This window comes from Cebus imitator, unplaced genomic scaffold (assembly GCF_001604975.1).
Source record: "Cebus imitator isolate Cc_AM_T3 unplaced genomic scaffold, Cebus_imitator-1.0 Scaffold15, whole genome shotgun sequence".
NCBI lineage: Eukaryota > Metazoa > Chordata > Mammalia > Primates > Cebidae > Cebus > Cebus imitator.
This window is the reverse complement of record NW_016107330.1, coordinates 10542405-10564946: the sequence shown is the minus strand read 5'-3', so window position 1 is coordinate 10564946 and position 22542 is coordinate 10542405. Positions and strand designations below refer to the sequence as shown.

General features: G+C 52.5%; 1 protein-coding gene across 4 annotated transcripts in view; it reads right to left on the bottom strand.

Annotated features, from left to right (window-relative positions):
* VWA5B1 (von Willebrand factor A domain containing 5B1) overlaps positions 1-22542 on the bottom strand; it is a 76332-nt gene that overhangs the window by 35705 nt on the left and 18085 nt on the right. For all 4 annotated transcript variants that reach the window (XM_037730449.1, XM_017506352.2, XM_017506368.2 and 1 more), the window contains exons 2-7: positions 12824-12988; positions 10316-10468; positions 8730-9000; positions 5911-6056; positions 4890-5021; positions 4109-4233 (exon numbers count right to left, since the gene is read on the bottom strand). In XM_037730449.1, coding sequence (XP_037586377.1) covers positions 4109-4233; positions 4890-5021; positions 5911-6056; positions 8730-9000; positions 10316-10468; positions 12824-12962 — 966 coding nt within the window. In that variant the 5' untranslated portion in view covers positions 12963-12988. The remainder of the gene's footprint in view (positions 1-4108; positions 4234-4889; positions 5022-5910; positions 6057-8729; positions 9001-10315; positions 10469-12823; positions 12989-22542) is intronic.

Below are 22542 nucleotides of genomic sequence, written 5' to 3'. Positions count from 1 at the left end.
CGGTTACAACAGCAGGCATGGACTTTGCAAGCAGAAAGACCTGGGTTTGAATCCCAGCTCTGTCACCATCCAACTGTGTGATATGGCGCGAGTCCCTCCTCTGGGTCTATTTACCCATTTGCAAAGTGGGGCAAATAATGTCCACTTTTCAGGGTGGTTGTGAGGATGAATCGAGTCAGCACAGACACGGGAAGCCCCTTGGTTGAATAATGGTCTCCCGTGTTTCCACTTGGTGTATAACCTGCTCTCTGGCTCGTCTTGGCTGTGACCTGGGTTTCCCTGATTTACCGATTCTCTCCCATTGTTAAATTCCTGCTCGCTCTTCAAATTCTGCCTGTTTGGAAAGCCTTCCCCAATTTCCAGGTGGACTTAATTACTTAGTTTCCTCATCCATGAAATGAGGACAAGAAGGCACACCTCACTGAGTTGCTGCATGGGTTCAGGGCACTTGTGAAGCTGGCTGCCTGGCAGAGAGCACTTGTCTCTAAACAGCAGCCGTCATTGTCACTGCCACTGCTCTGCTGGTCCTGGAAGCCCACGCACTTCCCATACCGAATACAGCGTTTGCTCTGATCTCTGCCTCCCGCCAAATTGTCTGCTATTATACTTGAAGGCAGGTCATCCCTTAGCCTGTTTTACGTCTCCGGAATTTAACAGAGAGCCTGGTCCAGAGATGGATAATTAATTAATTATTTTAGAGACGGATTCTTGTTCTGTCGCCCAGGCTGGAGTGCAGTGGTGTGATCTCGGCTCACTGCAACCTCCACCTTCTGGATTCTAGCATTCCTCCTGCCTCAGCCTCCTGAGCAGCTGGGACGACAGGTGCACGCTGCCATGCCTGGCCAACTTTTTGTATTTTAGTAGAGATGGGGTTTCACCATGTTGCCTTGGTCTCGAACTCCTGAGCTCAGGCAATCCACTCGCCTTGGCCTCCCAAAGTGCTAGGATTACAGGCATGAGCCACCTCGCCTGGCCTGGCCGTTTATCTTTTTATATGGCCTCCTAGCTGGCCCTGAGGCCAGGGCCCTCCCCCTTGCTTCTCCGCCTCCACTCCAAAAAGAGTTTCATTTCCTTTGTTCTCATGCTGCTTTCTCTCTCTACTCCAGCTTTCTCTCTCTGTCCCCTTATCTGGCTGTCTCTGTTTATACGTGTCTCTGTGTCCGTTTCTCAGTTTCTGTCTATTTGGCTTCCTTCCTCAACTCAATAGACGACATCACCACCCACCCAGTTGTTCAAACCAAACGCCTAACAGTTGTCCTCGGTTCCCCTCTTTTCCTCACTCCACACATTCCATCCTGCAGCAAAGCATTACCAGTCCCGCTGCTAAGATGCAGCCTGAACCCGTCCACGTCTCACTGTCTCCACTGCTACTGCCCAAGTTCAGGAGAGGACCATCTCTCTCTGGACCTTTGCAATAGTCCCTTCCTGCTCTTTGTCTCACTTTTATCTCCCTGGGGTCCATTCTGCAGAGCGACTGTTCTTGTCATTCTCTTGCTCAGGCAGTGCCCTCCCTGAACACTCTGAACCATGGTTTAGGAAGCCCCCTGTGGCCTGACCCCTGCCTACCTGGCCACCTCCTCTCTACCGACCTGCTCCCTACATTTCAGCCACATTGGCCCTCTTCGTTTTCCAAACAGGTCACCAATGTTCTGCTTCCTGATTTTCCCCCTTGTACCCTCTCCACCCATTCATTCCTCCCATGGTGGGCTCTTTGCCATCTGCCAGGTCCTATCCTCAGACAGGCTTTTGCTGACACCCACCTGAAGAACACCCAGCACCTACCACTCATGATCACACCATCCCCCTCCAAATAGATTTGGCTCATTGATTTGCTTTTTTCCCTCTGTCTGTCCATCCCTTAGCCTCTTTTACATCTGAGGAATTTAACACAGGACCTGGTCCAGAGATGGATCGGTAAAGATGAAAGGAAGGGCAGTACCTTGGTGGTTTTTAAAAATTAATTAATTGATTACTTTAGAGACGGAGTCTTGCACTGCCCCCCAGGCTAGAGAGCAGTGGTGTGATCTCGGCTCACTGCCACCTCCGCTTCCTGGGTTCTAGTGATTCTCCTGAATATGAGCTCCGTGAAGATAAAGACTGTGTCATTCTCAGTATTGTCTCCTAAGATTTATTTGTTGAATGAATAAGTGAGGGAATGAATCTGTGTGGGCCTTTCTGCCTGCCACTGACCTGTGTGTACATATTTTTTTTTTTTTTCAGCCTCTGTTTCTCTTGGCATCTCTGCCTCTTGGGTGTGGTGTGTCTTTCTGTGCGATTTGCCCTCTCCTTGCTAAGCCAGGGTTTCTGACAGCTAGTCCCACCCACTCTTCCTGATTGATGTTCACCCTGTGGATACCCTCAACTCCCGTCCCTGCCAAGGGATCTCTCTCTCTCTCTTTCCTACATGAAGCCCCTCCTCCAGAGGCCACAGCCCAGCCTGGCTCTTTCAATAACAGAGCCCAAGGCAGCAGCAGCCACGTCTGTCAGTGAGAGAAACTTCCTCCAGAAACCTTCTCTGCCTCTCAGAGGGACGGGGTGGGTGCCCTGGCTCAGGATTCTCTAATGTCTCCCCAAGCTGCCATCATCCAATTACAATAAACTCATCACTTCTTAGCAGCTGCGGGTTGATCGCTGTCATCCCCGGAGTTTGTGAGAATACAGGCTATTTGCATAACCAACCCAAGGTGGCAAATGAAAAATCATTGGCTTCAACAGTCCCTAAGCTAATTGATTTAAGGCTTGGCAGGGAGGGCAGCCAGCCCCAGGCCTGGGAGGCCCCCGGGGCGGCAGTTCTGACCTCGGTGGGACCTCTGGCATTGCCGTCCCCTACTCTGAGAACCCGCCTCCAGCTTCTTCTCCTACCTGACTCGTCCGGCTGAGGGGCACCTCTGGGAAAGCAGCGGCTTCCAGCAGCATCCCTGTCCACTTCCCCACCTTGCCACTGCCCTGTGCCAGCTAGACGAGCAGAGCATGGCTGGTGGTGTGAAACCCAGCTCAACTGCCCCCGCAGAATCCAGTCTCATCCCTTAGCCTCCTGGTCACCCGTTCTAACTTCTGAGGTAAGCGTCTTTCCCTTTCTCCAGCTCACTGGTGATCTTTGGGTGCTAGATCTCAGTTTTCTGATCTAAAAATGGGGCTAATGCAGAGAGATGAGCCATCATTCTGAAACCTCTCATGGCAGTCAGGACCCGGCTCAGTGTGCAGGACCATGAGTGGGAGGCAGAGCACTGGGCGTGACCTGTGGCTGGTGCTCAGCCTCCAACATTCCCTTTCCCGCCCCCACCCCCTGGCCAGGCCTCCTTGTCCTATAGCTTCATGGGGTGGGGGACAGCAGAAGGAAAGGATCTTTCTCAGGCTTTCCCGGCTCTGTCTTTGTCCTTTATGTCATAGCAAGCAAAGGCCCCAGAGGGAGGAAGAGCAAGAAGCTACTCAGCTGGTAGGAAAGGGAGGCCCAGAAGGTAAGGAGGAGAAGGGTCCTGGGTGCCCCTGGAAGTGCAGAGGCCCGGAGGAGGCCAAGGCCATTTCTGCCACCATATGTGAAACTGCTTGGCTTAGGCACCTGTGAGGTCCTGGGGAAAGGTGACCTGCAAGAGGCGGGAACAGAGCCAGGATGATGGGGCATCTGAAAGTGCCCTGCAGTGCCCCAGGCTCCATGGAAGGAAATACATTTTTTTTTTTTTTTGAGACAGAGTCTTGCTCTGTCACTCAGACTAGGGTGCAGTGGCATGATATCAACTCACCACAACCTCCGCCTCCCAGGTTCAAGCGATTCTCCTGCCTCAGCCTCCTGAGTAGCTGGGATTACAGGTGCATGCCACCACGCCCAGCTATTTTTTGTATTTTTAGTAGAGATAGGGTTTCACCATGTTGGCCAGGCTGGTCTTGAACTCCTGACCTCGTGATCCGCCGCCTCGGCCTCCCAAAGTGCTGGGATTACAGGCGTGAGCCACCGCGCCTGGCCAGGAAATGCTTCTTACCTGGTGTCCGCCTCCAGCTTTCTGGGTGACCTCGAACAGGTCACCTCCTCACCTCACTAGTTCAGTGGAGACCAGGCCTCAGTGCTGCCCCAACTCTGTCACCATCCGCTCCCCGCCTCAGTTGCCCTCACCTTTCGCTCTGCACTGCTGTCCTTCTTCATCCCTTTAATGAAATCTGTTCTTCCCTTCAAGTGCTGGTCAAATTCTCCCAGAGTCATGTCCCCTTTCTCTATCAGGACATGGGGCATATGGGGCTCTGCAGAGATGAGATTGACTCTCAGCACTTGGCCAGGTATCATAGGAGAGGGATGCTGGGGGCTTTGGTTTAGGTGCAAGATTCTCACAGGGGTGGGATTCCCAGTTGGAAGAGGGTAGAAACCCTGGCTGCCTGAAGCAGTGTAGGGCTTGGGAAGACGCCTTAGCTGGGAGGCAGGGGAGCCTAGTGGCCATGGGTGACCCACTGCCCCTCTCTGGGCCTCAGTGAAGCCATCTGTGAAATGGTAGTGGGATGGGGTAAAACGACTCTCTGATGTGCTTAGGTCCTGACATTCTGTGAATTCTTGAACAGACAAGAATTTCTCCTTGAGGGTACAGAATTTCCAGGGTCTCACTGAGCTTTGGGTTTCAAAGATCCTCTGCTCAGCTGGTCTGGGGGTGAAGTGCCCTGATGGGGGGATGAGACCCTGGGCCTCTGGAGCTTGAATCAGGGCAAGAGACATTCGATTCTGCCAGCTAGAGCCAACTTTCCTGGGAGGCACGTAGTGGGTCTCCTCTCTTTGGTCACACCCACCCCTGACCCTCTCCCTGGCTAGCTAGCTGCTGGGCAGGGGGCCACGTGGTCTGTCCCCACAGGATCAGCACCTCTTCCTCCCTCTCATAGGCAGCCCAGGGGCCTGTTGCAGGGCACCGTACCGCTCGGGTGGATGAGGATCTCCACGGGCCGGTCGAAGGTGTGCTTGTTGGCCAAGGTGATGATGATGCTCTTGGCAGAGCAGGCAGATGGGGTGGCGTCAGCACGAATCTCATGTGTGGGACTCTCCACCCCTGAGTGGCATAAAAAGGCAAGGGGGATATAAGCTCATGAGGTCAGGAGAGACAGGAGTTGGCTGGAGCACACCAAGACCCAGGCCAGAGAAGAGTGACATGCCAGCCCCATTAGGGGTTCTTAACCTGCAGTGTGACTATGGCCAGGCTGCCTCAATTTCCCCACCTGTAAAATGCAGGCTTAGATAGATTGTGTCTGATGGCTCTTCCTGCTCTGAACTCAGGGTGTAGTGGGGGGTCCTTATAGGGCACGCACAGCCCCCAGCATGCTGCCAAGCAGATGGTGCCCAGTGCTCTGTTGAAGGCGGTTGTTTTGATGGGTGCTCCATAAATGCGCCTCGCACTGGAATGCAGCATTGCTCTAGGAAAGCATGCACTGACAAGAAACCACATCCTAGTGTCCTTTGAAAGCTCTGAGTGGTTGGGGGAGAACTTCAGAGCAATGGTTCTCAACCTACTTACATATTAGAACTTCCTGGGGAGCTTTTAAATGTTTCCGTGCCTGGAACACACCCCAGAATCTCTGGGGGTGGGATCTAGGCTGCAGGATGTCTCTGGGTGCTTCTGACATGCAGACAAGGTGAGAACCAGGAAGCAGCTTTACAGCTGTGGCCTCTAGGAGAGGACCAAGGGCCACCATTCCCCGTGGACGTTTTCCCAAGGAAGCCATTGGGGTGGAAGTCAGTGGCCTTGAAATCCATCCTGGGAAGGGACTCATCTTTGGGCTGCTTGCTGGGGCCATGGGAAATCGGGGTCCACAGGCTTTGTGTGCTTCAGCTGGTCTGCCGTCTGGATCAGTTAGCTTCCCTGCCCATCCCCGTCCCATCCCTGGCAGCTTTTGGCTTTTGGCCTACAGCCCTCCCACCCCGTCTGGACAGCTCCCTCTCACCTGCAAGCAGACATGGCCCGCGGATCTCCAGCTGGAAGTTGAACTCATACTCCATAGGGTTGGACACATCAGTGTTTAAAAGAGTTGCCAGGCACAACTTATTCCAGGAGCCCGGGGCCCAGGCACCGAAGCAGTGCCCGTCTTTGCTAGAAAAGGGCAGGGAGAAGGAAAGGAGACCAGCCGGGCAGAGATAGGGGCCCAGCATGAGAAGACAAGGAGAGGACAATGAGTCCCAGACAGCCCAGCCCACCAAGGGCCCCAACCTGTACTCTCCCACTTAGCCTGACCCCAGGGAGAGCCTGGATTCTGATGTAAGGCACAGCCACCTCCAAGGAGCACCCTTGCTGGGCCAAGTGCCAGGCCTGGTACTCCTGAGGGGTAGCTCACATCATTCTCACCGCAGCTCTGGCAGGAAGATGTCAGGGTCTCCACTTTCCATGTGGGGAAACTGAAGCTCAGTGAGGCGAAATGACTAGCCTAAGTTCCCACAATTAAGACTTGGCAGAATCCCGGCCCAAACCTCCTAGCCTAGGTCTGTCTGGCTCCATGATGAAATGGTTTGTACTGCATCACACCACGTCTGGAATCTCTGCTCTGTCTCTGTGAGCTGCAAACCCTTGCAAGTCATGTCTCCCCTAAGCGTTTGTTTTCCCATCCTTTAAATGGGGACAATACTTTGCAGTTGCTTTGAGGACTCCAGGAGCAACTGCTTAGCCGAGTGACTGTCACCTGCTGAATGCTCACATTTCGGGGCCCTCTTTCTTTGTGATCTTCACCCCATCCCATTCTGCTCTGTTCCCCTCCCCTCCACAGGTACACCCCCTGAGGTCTTTAATCTACGTCCTTCCATATGCACACATCCTTTTAAAATACACAGCAGCATTTGGCTGTGATCGTGCTTTAAGCTGACACCATTGCCTATATTATGAATCTCATTCAAGCTCTTACTTTTTTTGGTACAATGTTATCTTTTAAAACTCTGCCCAGGTGGTTGCAAACCCAAGTCCTTGCTGCTAACTTGATGTCACCTGGGGACCTCCATTACATTCTATTTGTTGTTCCCAGCTCCGCCTCCCTGGATCCACAAATAATGCCACCATGAATATCACTATCCATGTTCCCGTGAGACCATGAATAGCCCTATGCATGTTCCCTTTGGACTTCTGAAAGAATTTCTCCATGATCCCTGGGTGAAAGGACATGCTGAGGATTGCCAGATTGCTTTCCAGGGTGGCTGTCCCGTTCCTACTTCCATTAGCAGTGAACGAGCATCATCCTCTCTCCTCACCAACACTTGGTATCATCTGTGTTCTGAATTTTGTCTGTGTCACTCTATCTGAGCTCCTTCGAGGTTCACAGGTGTTGGATGCAGGATTTTCCCAAGAATGTCACTCTTAACTCTGCCTGCTGGAATGGGCAGGAAGAAGCGTAGTGGCACCAGGACTTCCTGAGCCTCTTGTCCCCTGATCCACTTAGGTCCCGAATGTCCTGGCTAGGCCTTGCCTCTCAAATGCACAAGGTGCATCTTCATTGGCAACACTTACAAAGACAACACACAGGCCGGAGCTCTTTGGTCTGAGACTGGCTTGTGCCACCAGCTTCTCTGTTGTGCCAAGTGTCATCCTCCAAGGACCTGCATGATCCCACTCCTCACTACCCATCTGACCTCTCTCCTTTCCTCTCTCACTCTGCTATAGCCACACTAGCCTTTGTGCTGCTGCCTTGATACATGGCGCCTGCTGCTGCCCCAGGGCCTTTGCACTTGTGATTCTCCCTGAGCAAAATATTCCCTCTTGAATATGTCCATGGCTTGCCCTCTTTATTCAGGTCAGGCTACAAATCCTTGTTCATTGGAGCTAAAATAGCATTTGTCCACTTTGTCCCCTTCCGTCCCCTATAGCACTAACTTTCATAGAAAATGATCTCAGCCGTAAGTGCCTTAGACTGTGACCCACCTCCTTTTCCCTCCGATACCACCAGGGAAGAACAGAGAAAGTGTCCAGGTACTGGGCTAGTCATGCTCCCCTCCTCATCCTGCTGAAAACCCTATTAATGGCTCCTTGTTGCTTTTGGGAGAAACCCAGTCTTAGCAAGAGCCGAAGACTGCGTCCGATGCCTCTGCAGTCTCATTGTGTGTCACCTGTGCTTCTGTTCCTCTCTGGAGCCCTGTCCTTACTACCCCAGGGCCTTTGTTCCTGCTGCTGTCACCCACAGGAACATTCCTCTCTGTGCCTACATTCTCCTCATCATTCAGTTCCCAGCTGAAACATCACTCCTTGGAGAAGCCTGGCCCGGCCCCTGGGCCCCCAGGTTGGATCCCTGTTTTATACTCTTAGCTCAATGAACTTCTCTTCGTTGTACTTTTCAGTCAATTACATGTTCTGTACATAAACAATTAGTCACACAATTAGATGTGTTATTCGTTGGATAATGACCTTCCCCCAAGTTCCAAAATGTCAGGAAACATGTTGATTTTTTTTCCTTCTCTATCCCTAACAACCAGCCCAGTGTCTAGCACATCGTAGGTGCTCAGAAAGTACCACTTGAGTAAGTTATGAAATTTGGACAGCTTGTAAATGCTGATTCCAAGCTGTACATTTCATCACTTCTGGCCAGTAGCATTACAGAGGCATTTCAGGGATACTTTTAAGTGCTCTAAAAGTGAGCAGGGAGAAGCAAATGGCTGAGAGGGTAGCACTGTACAGCAGAACCTCCCCATCTCCTCCCTGTCTCCCCCTCCCCGCCCCCTGCTGATGTCACCTGACACACTCTCTGCTGCCCATCTGGGACTCTGATTGGTCTGGGCAGGGCCTCCTTACCCCTGTGCCTGTTGCTCGGTGGTGCCAGTGCTCTTGGTGCAGAACTGGGGCACAGTGGGGGCACAGACAGCAGGCAGAAGGACCCTCACAGCCCCGCTGGGCAGCGTCGGGAGCTCCGAAGAGGTGCTGATGAAGATGGTGACATTCTCCATGGGGGCAATGGTCCCCAGGTTGACCACGAACAGGATCCGCTCCAAATCCTCGTCCAAGGTCACTTTTCCCGGAGTGCAGGAATGACGGGCGATGGAAACCCTCTCTTGCAGAGTGTTCCCTAGGTGCCAGGCTGGCGTCAGGGGCTGTACATATGTCATCTCTGATCCCCTCTAAGATTGCTATTGTGGTAAGTGTGAGTGGCCCCATTTTGCTGATGGGAAAACCAAGGCTCAGCTTGAGGGTGTGACTTGTGAATGAGTAACTCATTGAACCAGGATCTGAACCCTATGTGTCTGACCCTAGGCCTGTGAACTTTCCACTCTATCTTGCTGGGAGTGGAAAACCTGGACTCATAAAGCCCCAACAGAGGGTCACATTTCCAACCTGCAGACTTTACTTCCCACTCCAAGAACCAAATCGAAGCATCCCCCACCTCGGGGATCCATGCGTTTGCTCATGCTCTTTCCTTTTATCCAAAACACCCATTCCTTCATCCGTACTTAGCCCGTCTGCCCACCCAAGCCCTCCATGAACACCTCCCTGGTCCCTGATCTGGCCTGACCTTTTCCTCTGACGTCATTGCAGAGCCACTTTCCACCTCCTGCTCCTATCATGGTTCCTCCTAGACAGATCCTAACTAGTCTTTCAGACAGTGATAGATTATCACAACTCAAGGACAACTTTGCACCTTGCACATGGTGAGTGCTCATTAAACATTTTAACAACCAGGCTAACGAACTTCGCCTTGATTGCAGATCCAATAGTAAGAATCTCTTACATCATACGACAGCTGGTCTGTGTTCTAGCCCTGGTTCTGCCACTAATGCTGTGTGACCTGTTGCCTAAAAGGCACTAACAGCTGCCTTTTACTGGCCTTGAGCCAGTGGCTCTCGTGCTCTGAGCCTCAGTTTCCTCAATAGCAGGCCTTAGTAGCCATGCTTTGAGTATTTACTGTGATGTGGGTACTCTGCGTGGTTTGTCCTGATTGAGCATCGGGTGAGGACTGTTATTTATTCCACTTTACAGAGGAGGTATATTTTTTCTCTAAGCTCGCACCATTTGTGAGCAACAGGAAAGGGAGTCCAATCCTGGTGTGACCCACCCCACAGCCTCTGAGCGTAAAAAGATGTTATTTTGTTCTCTAGAGACATCTTTAAAATCTTTTTGTTGCCTCCCTTCCTTTGATCCTCACACTTTCGAGGTGACAACAGGAAGTCAATTACCTCTGTCTTAACAGACAGTGAAGCTGAGACTCAGAGAAATTAATTATTGGCCCAAGGTGGCACAGGACTTCATCTGCGATTCCTGACTAGTTCAGTGCTCTTTCTCCCTCATACACCCTTGCTGTGCTTGCAGTCTGCCTGAGGCTCCAGCCCCGGCAGCCTCTGGCTGGCCAAACCCAGGTCCCGCCACAGCTCTTCCGGCTTCCTTACCTGTGACTGTTGGGGATCGAACATGGGAGGCATCTAAGTGGCCGCTCTCCAGCTTGGCTTTGTCCTTGATCTGTACCGTCACGATGCGGTCTGCAATGACTGCCTCAAAGCCGATCACCGTGGTGCCCTCATCCAGGGGGTACACAAAGAGGCCTGCCAGAGCAGGGTCCAGCATCACGGGGTGCCCCAGGCCCACCCTGTACACCCCTTGCCTGGAAGGAACCTGAACCCTTGGCCATCCTGGTGGTTGGTGCCCTCTGCCACTTAGCAGATGCTGGGAGGTCTGGGCAGAGAGCCAGGCTGGGACCTCCCAGCTCCGAGACCAGGTGGGTAAGCACAGCGGCAGGGCCAGCTCTTACTTTGCAGGTATATGAGCCTGATGTGGTCAGAACTTCTGATTTTCCAAGAGAGTGAAAACATGGGTTTTTATGGGACTGTGTGGGCCTCATAAAGCACGTCTGTGTGGTCAGTTTGGTCCATGGGCCACAGTTTGCCAGCTGTGGCATGGAAGGTTGGGGCTTTGAAGGAAGACTACGGTTCTAATTCAGGCCCCGTCATGTTTTCTAGCCAGGTGACCTTGGATAAGACACCTAGCTGCTCTAGGCCTCCTAGCACAGTCTGTAAGATGGGGATAATGAAGCCTACTCACAGGGTCATTGTGAGAATTGAATAAATAGGCATCATTTATTAAGCCCACGTGCCCCCCCCCTTTTTTTTTTTTTTTTTTGAGGCAGAGTCTTACTCTGTCGCCCAGGCTGGAGTGCAGTGGTGCAATCTTGGCTCAATGCAACCTCTGCTGCCCGGGTGCAAGCAATTCAGCGCCCTGAGTATTACAGGCGCCTGCCACCGTGCCCAGCTAATTTTTCTATTGTTAGTAGAGATGAGGTTTTACCATCTTGGCCAGGCTGGTCTTGAACTGCTGACCTCATGATCCACCCACCTCGGCCTCCCAAAGTGCTGGGATTACAGGCGTGAGCCACTGTGCCCAGCTGTGCCACGTTTTTATATCTTCGTGCTTCTCAAACTTTAGAAGCTCACGAATGACCTGGGGGTTTTTGTTAAAATGTAGATTCAGATTCAGTAGCTCTGGGGGTGGGGCCAGAAATCCTGCAGTTCTAAGCAGCTTCTGAGGAACGCTGGCGGCTGGAATCGCATGTAATGTACAGTGTCAAGGTCCCATTTTATCTACCCTCTTAACGTCAGAACAGCACAATGCTGGGCCCAGGGTGAGCCCCCCACAAACCCTGACCTCCACTTCCTCTGGGCCTCAGTTTCCTCATCTGTAAAATGGGGGACTTGTTCCTTCTACATGTGAAAAGCCAAAAGGCTGTTCAAAGTCATTTGGTTATTTAGCCTCCTGAGTCTGCAGGTGGATCCTATTTTAAGTCGCCCTCTCTGGGTTTCCTTGGACATAGGAACAAGGCCACCTACCCTGCCCGGGAGATTTCTAAGGGGAAGAAATTTTCCCTGCAGCTCCCTTTGGATAGTGCTGGTTCCCAGGGCAGCCCTGCAGGGGTTTCAGAACCTCAGGTTGGTGACCACAGACATAAAGTCTGGTGGTTAGGAGGCCCCATCACTGTGGATGAGAAGGGGACCCTGGCCAGTGCCCGCCTAGTGAGCTTTCCCACAACCCCTCTCCTGAAGTGGAAGGAGTGTGATTTACACATGACTCTGACAGGCCAGTGTGCCTCCACATCCCTGACTGTGGTGCGTATTCGCAGATGGTTTCTCAGTCCACAACTTCCTGCCATCTGTATTACCTCATCTGCTCCGCCACCGCCTGGGGCATCTGGACAGTAGAGAGGAGCGTCCTGATTTTGAGGGGGTGGCAGCCTCCCCAGGGTCATAGGAGCAAGAGCCATGGCTAGGAGTGGGGGCTCCTGGCTTCGACTGAGTCTTGATGCCTCTCCTCTTGTGAGGCTCTCTGGAGAAAGTGTGGGACTGACCAGTGGACAGTGTGCCTTGGGATTATAAAAATATGGGGACAGTCTGGCACCATGGCTCATGCTTGTAATCCCAGAACTTTGGGGGGCCGAGGTGGGTGGATTGCTTGAGCTCAGGAGTTCAAGACCAGACTGGGTGACATGGCGAAACCCCATCATGCAAAAATTAGTTGGGTGTGGTGGTACATGCCTGTAGTCCCAGATGCTTGGGAGGATGAGGTGGGAAGATCTCTCAGGCCCAGGAGGTGGAGGCTGCAGTAAGCTGTGATCATATCACTGAGTTCAAGCCTGGGCAACAGAGTGAGATCCTGTCTCAGAGAAAAAGAAAAGTGTAGGGACAGTTGGCTAGGGCTGTACCTAAACCTCCTTGGTTCAAATCCAGACCCTCCTTGCTATTAGCTTTGAGGCCTGCAGAGCAGAAATGGTCTTCCCATTTTACAGATGAGTAAACAGACTCGGAGGGGTGGCATGACTTGCCCAAGGTCAGTCAGCAAGTAAATGTCAAGACAAGGGTTCAGTGTGGAGGAGTGGGTGGCCCTGGGGAGACCTCAGCAGGTGTTCTTACCCTGGAAGGGCTGGGCTTCCAGGTTGCCATAGGTGAGTGAGGCAGTTAGGCCCAGGGCATAACCACTGACGCAGGAGGTAACATCAGACGCCGTGAGGGGCAGAGCTGCCCCGGTGATCCAATTCAGCAAGCCGGGCATCCCGCTGGCTACTCCGCCTTCAGAACCTGTGAGACACAGGAAGGGCAGGAGGTGAGGAGAGGCTCCCCAAGGTCCCCACAACCTAGTTTTCCCATTTCAGACACCCCCAAGCAGTCAGAGCATCATTCTTTGCATTTTCCCCAAGAAAATGCAAACTATCTTCCCAGTTAGTGACTGCATGATAGCTACCAGTCTTCCCCAAGAAGAGGAGAAGTGGCCATTCTCTTTCTTTCCATTTCACGAGTAGAGAAACTGAGGCCTGGAGGCATGTGACCTGCTGAGATTCATTCAAAGGGTTGGAGCACAGTCAGGGCTAGAGCCCAGGGAGCCTCACGTTCAGCCTGGAATTCTCCCCAACAGACCACGCGGGAAGTGGGGTTGAGGGGCCCAGGCTCTGACCCGATCCTTCGTGAGTCCAGTCATCCCCGAGCCTCAGATGTTGCCTCTGCAGAACGAGCGCGTAGGAATAGCTCACCACATCCCACCTTCTCTGACTGCACCGAGCCTGCACAGTGCAGTGAACACCTGGCAGGTGAGGCCCCCCCCCAGTGGACACCAAAGTAAGGGGAGCACCTTCTTCCAGGTGTACAGGCCGAAACCTGGAAGTCATTCCTGCACCTCCTTCTCACCACTCCCCACAACCAATCCATGGCCAAGACCTGTGCTTCGGCTCTGGAAAAGCCCTTGTATTCATCCATGTCTTCCCTTTGTGGCCACCAGCACCCTGTGCCAGGCCACCGCCACCTCCACCTGGACTGCAGCTCCTCATCTGCCTCTTGAATCCATTTTCCACCCATTGGACACACAAAGTGGACAGGTCTCTGCTACCCTCGCCACTCTCGGCTACCCACCAGTGGGTTCCCTTGCTCCTTGGACAGAGAGCTAAAGCTTAAGGTGGCCTGGAGCCCTGTGGGGTCGGGCTTCTGCTGGCCTCACCAGCCCAGCGTCACCACAGTCCGCAGCACACCTTGTGGGTCTCAGCAGTTTCACTCCGCACACGAATCCTGCTCCTTCAATCCCAGTGCTTGTTACTCCTCCTGGAAGGCCCACCCCATGCCCATTTTTAGACTAGTAACCCTCTACTCATCCTTCAGGGTCAACTCGGGTCCCCTCCACAGGGAGGCCAGACCAGTGTGCTCAGCATCCTCTGTCATCCCTGCACAGAGCCGCGTTTCTCTCCCCGAGAGTATTTCTATCCGTTTGCTGTGCTGCATTCTGTTTCTGAGCGATGTCTGTTACTCTCTGCTTCCTGTTAGAGTGTGGGCACTACTTAGGTTGGCATGGCCCAGATGGACTTGGGCTTTGCATTGATTTGACTTTGGCCTCACAACACACTTTGTGCTGTTGGAATGAATGAGAGAATGCATGGCTTTCATCTTTGCAGCATGAAGGCCTCCGTGGCACTTCTCAGGACCATGTCTCAATGATCTCGGGCCTCCTGAGACCCCCTGCCCAAGAAGTCACATGCCTTGGAGAAGTGGGGTGGGAATGGGAAGCAAAGTCAAATGAAGGGTGTGGAATAGAAGTGCGAGGTCACATTCCCTCTGGGTTTTCCTGTCTGGGGGTAGGTGCCAGGCAAATCTTCCTTGGGCTGGTAGCCTGCTGCCCTTTATTTGCAAGGCTGTTCAATGAGTGCTGATTACTCTGCTCTTTCTCAAAGAAGGGACTGTTTCCCCCTGGGTCCTCTTCGTGTCCCCAGCTGAGATCCTCAGGTGCCCCCCCACACACCCTGGCACCCTGCCAGGCCAGCAGTGGCTTTTTAATTATGTTCTCCCTCTGAGCTCAGGCCCAGACAGCTCCGGACTTATCTCCTGTCAGGCTGACTGACAGCAGCAGGCAGATAAAGAGCAGGGAGGGAGGTGCTGTCTCCCCAAGTGGCCTTCTCTCAGGAGATCTCTGTCCTGGTGGCTGGAGCAAAGCCTGGCAACTTCGAGGGGGTGGGGGGGCAGGGGGCAAGGGTGAGGACAAGATGGCGGCCTTCATTTCCTGACAGAGCCACGTGTCCCCCTCTCCACCTTCCATCCGCTCCGTATCCTGGTTCGCTGCTGTCTAGAATGCTGACTGGGGAACGCAGCCTTAGGGAGCCAGCACCCAGACATGCAGAGAACCCGGAACTCAGCTCCAGGCCACCTTGGGGTGGAGTTCTGCCACGGGCATCTTATCCAACCCTGTCTACCCACACTGTCCCTGGCCCAGGGAGCAGGGCTTAGCTCAGGGACATCTGATAACAGACGGCAGACTCCCTCAGCACTGACACTTTAGGAATGTCATGCAGCCATAAAGAAGAACGAAACCATATCCTTTGCAGCAACATGGAGGCCATTAGCCCAGGGGAATAATGCAGGAACAGAAAACCAAATATTGCACATTCTCACTTACAAATGGGGGACCTTAACATTGTCTATTCATGGACATAAAGATGGCAATAACAGACACTCAGGATTACTGGTGGCGGAGGGAAGGAGTGGGGAAAGGGTTAAAAAACTAACTGTTGGGTACTGTGCTAACCACCTGGGTGACGGGATCATTCATGCCCCAACACTCGCCATCAGGCAGTATATTCAAGTAGCAAACCTGTGTATGTACCCCCTAAATCTAAAAGTTGAAATTATTTTTTAAAACTCAATATATATACACACAAATAAAAAACCAAAATCTATATTACAAAAAAAAAAAAAAGAATGTTAGAACCTCTTGGAAAGAATAAACTTTAAATCCCACGGGGGCCTGGTTAATGCATATTTTTTATCAATTCATCCAGGACTGATGAGCACCTACCGTATTCCAGCCCTGAATTAGCCACTGGCTATACAAAGATGGAACAGCCCAAACTGCCAGGAGTTTATAATCCAGCAGCAGAGGAAGTGTGGGAGTGGGGAAAGATCATGGTAATGACAGCTGGAATTTATTAGACACTGAAAATGTGCCAGGCACGTATATTATCTCGTTGAATCCTCACAACACCTTCTAAGGTATTATTCTTCTGCAGACGAGGACAGTGAGGCCCCAAGGGAGGGTGCCAGCTTTGGATGTGGGTTTGGGGTGCGTCAAGGGCACACAGTTAAGTGGGGGCACATGTAGGCCTTTCTCCTGGGAGGGGCCCAGGGTCATCCCCATGAGAGATGGGGACCATGGGGACCATGGGGACCGGAGCAGATTGTGCTAAGTGTCCTCCCTTCCAGTTCTGTCCCAACCTGGGCCTCAGGTGGGCGCAGGTCACAGGAAACACCCAGGGACAGGGACGAGGCCATGGCATCTCCAGATCAGAGAGTAGGAAGCCAGGAGTCGGCGTCAGGAATGGTGTCTGGTGTGAGTGGGGCTCATCAAGTGTGTGAGGGTCGACATCATGCTGACCTTCCCTAGCTCCTTCCCAGTGCACCACACAACGTGTCTTTGCCCAGATCCTTGACTTCTGGGATGCTGCGTCTGGAAAAGAGCTGGCGAGGTGAGAGAAACCAGGAAGGGATTGAGTGGAGCTGGCAGAAGGGACCAGGGGAGAAGAGGGAGGGAGGAATGGGGGTGGGGCTTAAAGAGCAAGGGAGGGAGGACTGGGGAGGGCAGGAAAAAAGGGCTTTTAAGAAGGGGTGCCTAGAGTTAGAAATTGGGTTCCCTCTTAGATTCTCTAAGAGGCACATAGAAACATTGCAACGATTTGGAGCTCTGGACTGTGTTTTCCTGATAAAACGCTGGGCTGAACCTGGACACTTAAAGTTCAATATGGCTTAGAGGTGGTCCCTGGTGTGCCTGTTAAATACCAACACTTTGGGACAGGCGTGGTGGCTCATACCTGTAATCCTAGCACTTTGGGAGGCCAAGGCAGGAGGATCACGAGGCTGGGAGTTCGAGACCAGCCTGGCCAACATGGTGAAATCCTGTATCTACTAAAGATACAAAAAATTAGCTGGGGGTGGTGGCGCGCACCTGTAATATCAGGTACTTGGGAGGCCGAGGCAGGAGAATTGCTTGAACCTGGGAGGCGGAGGTTGCAGTGAGCCAAGATTGTGCTATTGCACTCCAGCCTGGGCAACAGGGCGAGACACTGCCTCAAATACAAACAAACAAATAAAAAATAAATAAACAAACAAAAAACTTTGGTGATGGCCTAGAGATGATAAATCCCAAATGGATGCTGTCCTTCTGAGCAGGACATTATTCATATTTGTGTCTGGCACATAACAGGTGCTCAGTAAATATTTCTGAGGTGATATGAATGAATGAGTGCCAGCAGCCTCCCAAGGACACTGAAGACACCACGTGCTGGGTTGCAGTGGGAACAGGCAGGGGTGAGTAGACATACTAATGGAAGAGACAGCCAGTAAATAAAGCTGGAAGTTCACAATGTGGCCTCTTCTTGTCATCCCCACTGCAGCAGCCCATTGTCCCCTTACAGTCTATTCCCGGTGGAGCAGTCAGAGTCGTCCTTTGAAGACAAGGATCCATGACTCAAACTCCCTGATGGCCCCCATGCCCCTCAAGCTCCCATTCATCTGGGTCCCCGCTGGTTTCCCTTCTGATCACCCCCTTAATGGATTCACTTCCACCTCTAGACATGCACATGCTACTGTCTCGTTCCCTCACCCCTTCACATCTGCTTAGACAGCACCTTCTCAGGAAGGCCCTGCACATCTGCTTTAAACCTCCCCTCCTTTCCTTCAGATCCCTCGCCCTGTTCTGTTTGGATTTTTTCCATAGCATGTCTCTCCAACGCGTTACATAGAAAACATTTATTGCGTTTATTGCTTTTTATCTGCCTCCTTCCACAAGGGCGAGGATTGGGGCCTGTTTTTCTCATTGATGCATCCTAAGTACCTTGAACTGTGTTTGCCCTCACAGAAAGGAGTGAAAAATATTTGTTGAATGAATGCATGGATTCATAGGTCATCACAGTGTCAGGCTGGTTATTTCTGGGTTTTGCATGGATTCAGCTGTGGGAGAGAAATCCTCTGGCCACCAGGTCAGGGGCAGCTCCACAGAGAAGCTACGGAGGTTCAATCTGTTAGGCTCTCTTTCCAGTCTTTATGTACCATGGTTGAAACCCCCTCTCTGCCCACCATAGGTGCCACCCATCTTGTAACAGGCCATCAACCCATGGGGGAAACTCTGTTACTCTGTGCCCCTGAGCCAGCTCCTGGTCACTGCCCACCTCTCCAACCCTTCTGCTGTGTCCTCTGCAGCTCCCCCTCCATGGCCAGCAAAATCCCCCAGACCCTGTGCCTCTCCTGAGATGCTCTGTGTCCTGGGTCCCAGTTGCTGCTCCAAGATTGTCACTCTTCTGTTCTCCTGTCAAAACCCTTCTCCTTGGGAATGACGCCTTTTGGCCATCCCATTGTTGCGGCTTGCCTTCTCTAAGGTCTCAACCACACTCCTTTGGTCAACACTTGGCGCTTGGCTCATGACTTTCTCTGTTCCTCAAGCCCTGCTATCACCTCAGGTGACTTGAGTGTCCTTGGGAAACAGGGCATCAACCCTTGACTCCGCATGTCGGCAACGTTTGCTGCCTTCCCAGCTCAGCCTGCATGTCCACTCCCAAGCCTTGACCTTGACACACCGTCTGTGATGGCTCCACCTTCAAGACCGCTCACTCATTTCTAAAGGTACAATCTCCCAACACTTCCCAGCTTCCTTTTTTTCCTTAGCACTTATCACCATCTCACATGATGCAGATCTTGCTTATTTATCTTGTTTAACGTGTCTCTTAACCCTCCAGGGTGCATTCCTGTGGGGGCCAGGATTTTGTCCTAGTTCGTTCACTGCCGTATCCACTGCCCATAGAGTAGATGCGCAGTAAGTGTTTGCTGAATGGATGAAACACCACTCTGAGGGCTTTACATATATGATTTTCAGCATCCCTCGGAGGTAGGTACTCTTAGCATCCCTATTTGATAAAAGAAAATACCAAGGCTCAGAGAGGTGAGGCAACTTGCCCATGGACACAGAACCAGTAAACAATAGGCTTAAGAGTAAACCCAAGCAGGACCACAGAGCCATGCGCTTAAACATGAGGCGACACTATCCTTGCATTGAGTTTCTCCCAAGCCGTGTTGCCTCTGCCTGAGCGGCCCCTGCAATCCCCTCTTCTCCCTTCCTGTTGCTGCTGCTTCATTGATCTCCCCTAGACTGTATCTATCATCTCCTACCTGGTCCTTCAACCTCCAGGCTGTTTTCCTTGTGGTCCCCTCTGTCACCACACACACACACACACACACCCTCCGATTTCCCTGAGCTTAATGGCTTCCCATTGCTTTTGTCCAAAAGAGTAAGTCAAACGTCTAGAGTGGCACTCAAGACTCTCTCCATTAGGTCTCCATCTTTCTCAGTGCCAGCACCTGCCGCCTCCTACAGGCTCGCCCTCCTCCAGACATGCTCATCCTCTCACCACGCCCTGAACATGTCAGGTTCTTTGTGACCCTTTGCCTCCTCTACTTTCAAAGGCTTGTTCATCATTCAGGGGTTAGATCCCTCTCCTCCAGGAAGCCTTCCCCTTCTCTGACACTCCAGTCCATCAGACATGCTCTCCTTGGGGCTTTCATAGCCTTTGGGCCCTTGTCTATCACACCCCACATCCTGTGGCGTTATAACCACTCATCTGCTTTGGCTCTGTCTTCCCATGGGGCTGTGAGTTCCAGAAGAGCAGTGACTGCACCTCCTCCTTTGCCTTGTCCCAGCTGCCTGCGCTATGCTCAGTTTGGAGGAGGGGCTTTGAATGGGGGCACCTACCAGGTTCTAGTGCTTTACATGCATCACTAATACTCACACCTACCCCCAGTTTCCAGGTTCAGAGGGAGGTCCAGAACCCGGTATCACACAGCCAGAGAGTGGCCGGGCTGAATGGAAACGAAGCTGGACTCCCAAGCCTGTTCTTTCCCGTGCTCAGGATGCTTCCCAGCTCATGCTGAGCACAGCTGAGAAGAATGGGCAGGGCAGGGCAGGGAGAAAGAGAGTGCTGGGGCCCTGCTGCCTTCAGCCATCACAAGGGAGGTGGAGGTGGGAGGGGCTGTGTCAGGGCTCCTAGGGTCAAGGAGAAGGCCCTCGTGCCTCCCTTGCACTTTTCCGTATTTGCTTTTCAGAAAGAGACTGGGAAGGCAGGAACCTGCCTGGGGACTAGCAGTTAGGGGCGCCTAGGTCCCAGTCTCTGGGGAACTGCCTGAGGTTAGAGTCCCTGGGATGGCCACTTCTGGAGTAATTGGCCAGTCACTCTGCTGGGCTCTGCCATTCACATTTTGCACGGTCTTGAGCAAGTTGCTTAACCTCCCTGTGCCTTAACTTCCTCCAGGTCTGAGCTGGGAAGGTTCCATGGGCCTCTGCCTGGCATCTGCCCTAGTAACCCCTGACCTGACTCTGGTCTTATTGCTGAAATCTACCCTTGCCCCTTGCATGCCCAGCACATTGTTGTCCCAGAAACAACATGTTCCTTCCACCTGCAAAGCCATTCTAGAAGCATCTCACCCTCATGTTGGCCCGATCCCTCCCAGATCTTGCTCCACAGAGTTGGTGTCCCCCAGATGTGTGGGCACAGCTAGGCCTGGGCTAGATGAAGACTGTGCGCCCACCATGCAATTCTGGGCTTGCCACCTGCCTCTTACCTGGGGCTGGGGGCCCTCATTCCTCTTCTCATCTCCAGCCTCTCTAGGAAGTCCATGCTCTCATAGCCCCTTTAGGAGTCTGTGCCCCAAGGCACCCAACCACAGACAGCACCAACACCCTTATCAAAGTGGGGCCAACTCGGTGGGTTCCCTGGATCTGGTCTGATTGTTCTAACCTTCTAGAATTCTGGGCTTCTCATATTCTGGTCTCCTTCCTCTTAACCTTCCCACACAGGCCTATGTCCAGCCAAGGTGGGTAACAAACCCATGATTGTGAGGCCCACCCTCACCCCATTTGCCCTGTGCTCCAGCCAGTCAAGACCTCTTGCTATGCCTCCAAACAGGGCTGCCTTCTGCTGCTCTTATCTCTTCTGGTGCTGTGGGCTTTGCCAGAAATGCTGTCTCCACTCCTCCCTCCTTACCCATCCTTCAAGGCCAGCTTCAATGTCACCACCTCCATGGAGCCTTCTCGGGGTCCTGCATTGCATAGGACTGCCCCCTGCCACCAGCATAGTCAGCACCACTCATGTTATCATCCGTGTGCCGTGTGTCCATTTAACAGACCTATATAGAGGACCCGCTCTGTGCCAGACACTGTGCTAGGCTGGGCTACCACAGCGGCCAAGATGTACAGGGCCCCTGCCCTCAGGCCTTGTGTCCTGTCCCCCACCCACCCCATCCAGGAGCAGTCAGCCCCCAGAACTTGAGGCAGGATATTCTGTCTCTGCCCAGTGTCTGGCCCGTAGCTGGTGCTCAACAATCAATGGATGGCATGTGCTGTATTGGTTGAATGAATGAATGCATGAATGAGTGGCCAAATAAATAGAATGAAATGTGTTACATGGTGGATATAGGCCTTGGCTACGGGCTCATCTAAGGAATCTAACAATGGGAGAAATTTATTTCAGCCCAGAGCCCATGAGATTCTATCCTGGAGATAGCTGTAGTGTCCTTTGTGAGGGGGTTGGGGGCTGGGGAAATAGCCAAGGTACAGAATGCCCAGGCTTCTCAGTGCTTGCTGTCCTCAGACTGCCTGAGAGACCTGGAGTCCAGCCAGTGGGGACGTCCTGGACAGTCAGTCAGGAAAGGAGGCTGGGTCCAAGCCACCCACGGTGTCTGGGGCTTCCAGCTAGAGACTGTGTCTGGGCCTGCTGAAGAAGGGAGAAATAGGCACATCCACATCTGAAAAGATAAATGAGGGCCATCTATCTGGGCTAAGCATCTGAAAAGATTCTTGTTGGATCAGATCAAGGAGGGGGTGGCTTAGCTTACAAAGATGGAAATGGTGCCACACCTGTTCACTGGGGGTACAGTAAGATTCCTGCACTGGAGCCTCTGCCCACTGAGGGTCACTCAGAGATGCACCCCCACATCAATGGGAACATTGGGCTTATTTACGCAAATTCAGTTTACACCCGCCTTTCCAGGGGCACATTTGCAAGGCGAGCTCACCCAGCCTAGCTGCCAGCATCCCTGTGGCTCCCTGAAAAGCACTAAGTACATTCTCTATGTGGCTTTGAGACTTGTCCCTGTCTCCAGCACACCACTCCCCGTGTGCTGAGGGGCTCACCGGCTGGTGGCGGGCGCAGAGGGAGGGCTGTTTTGGAATCCAACCATTGCCCATCTAGAGCTACTGTGTCGCCGTGGGGCTCCTAGGGAGTTGAAGAGTAATCCTGGTACTGTGCCTTCCTGCAAAACCTCGAAGTGGTAAAATGACAGGCTAGGAAGTGAATTTCTGCCCCTGGAGCCTGCCTTTCCTCTTCCTTCTCCAGTCCTCTCTCCTTGGGTGCTTCTTTGAAATTTAGTTTCACCCTCTGTATAGCAGGCAGGTAAAAATGTCGTTTCTTTTTTAGGGTTACTGTGGGGCCTGCAAGAGAGATACTGCCCTAGAAAACACTCACCCCAGTTTCTGGTCCCCGGTAGATGTTGGCTGTTGCTTTAATTCCCTTTTCTCTTTGGGTTTTCCTCCTGGCCTCACTCTCCCACTCACTATGACT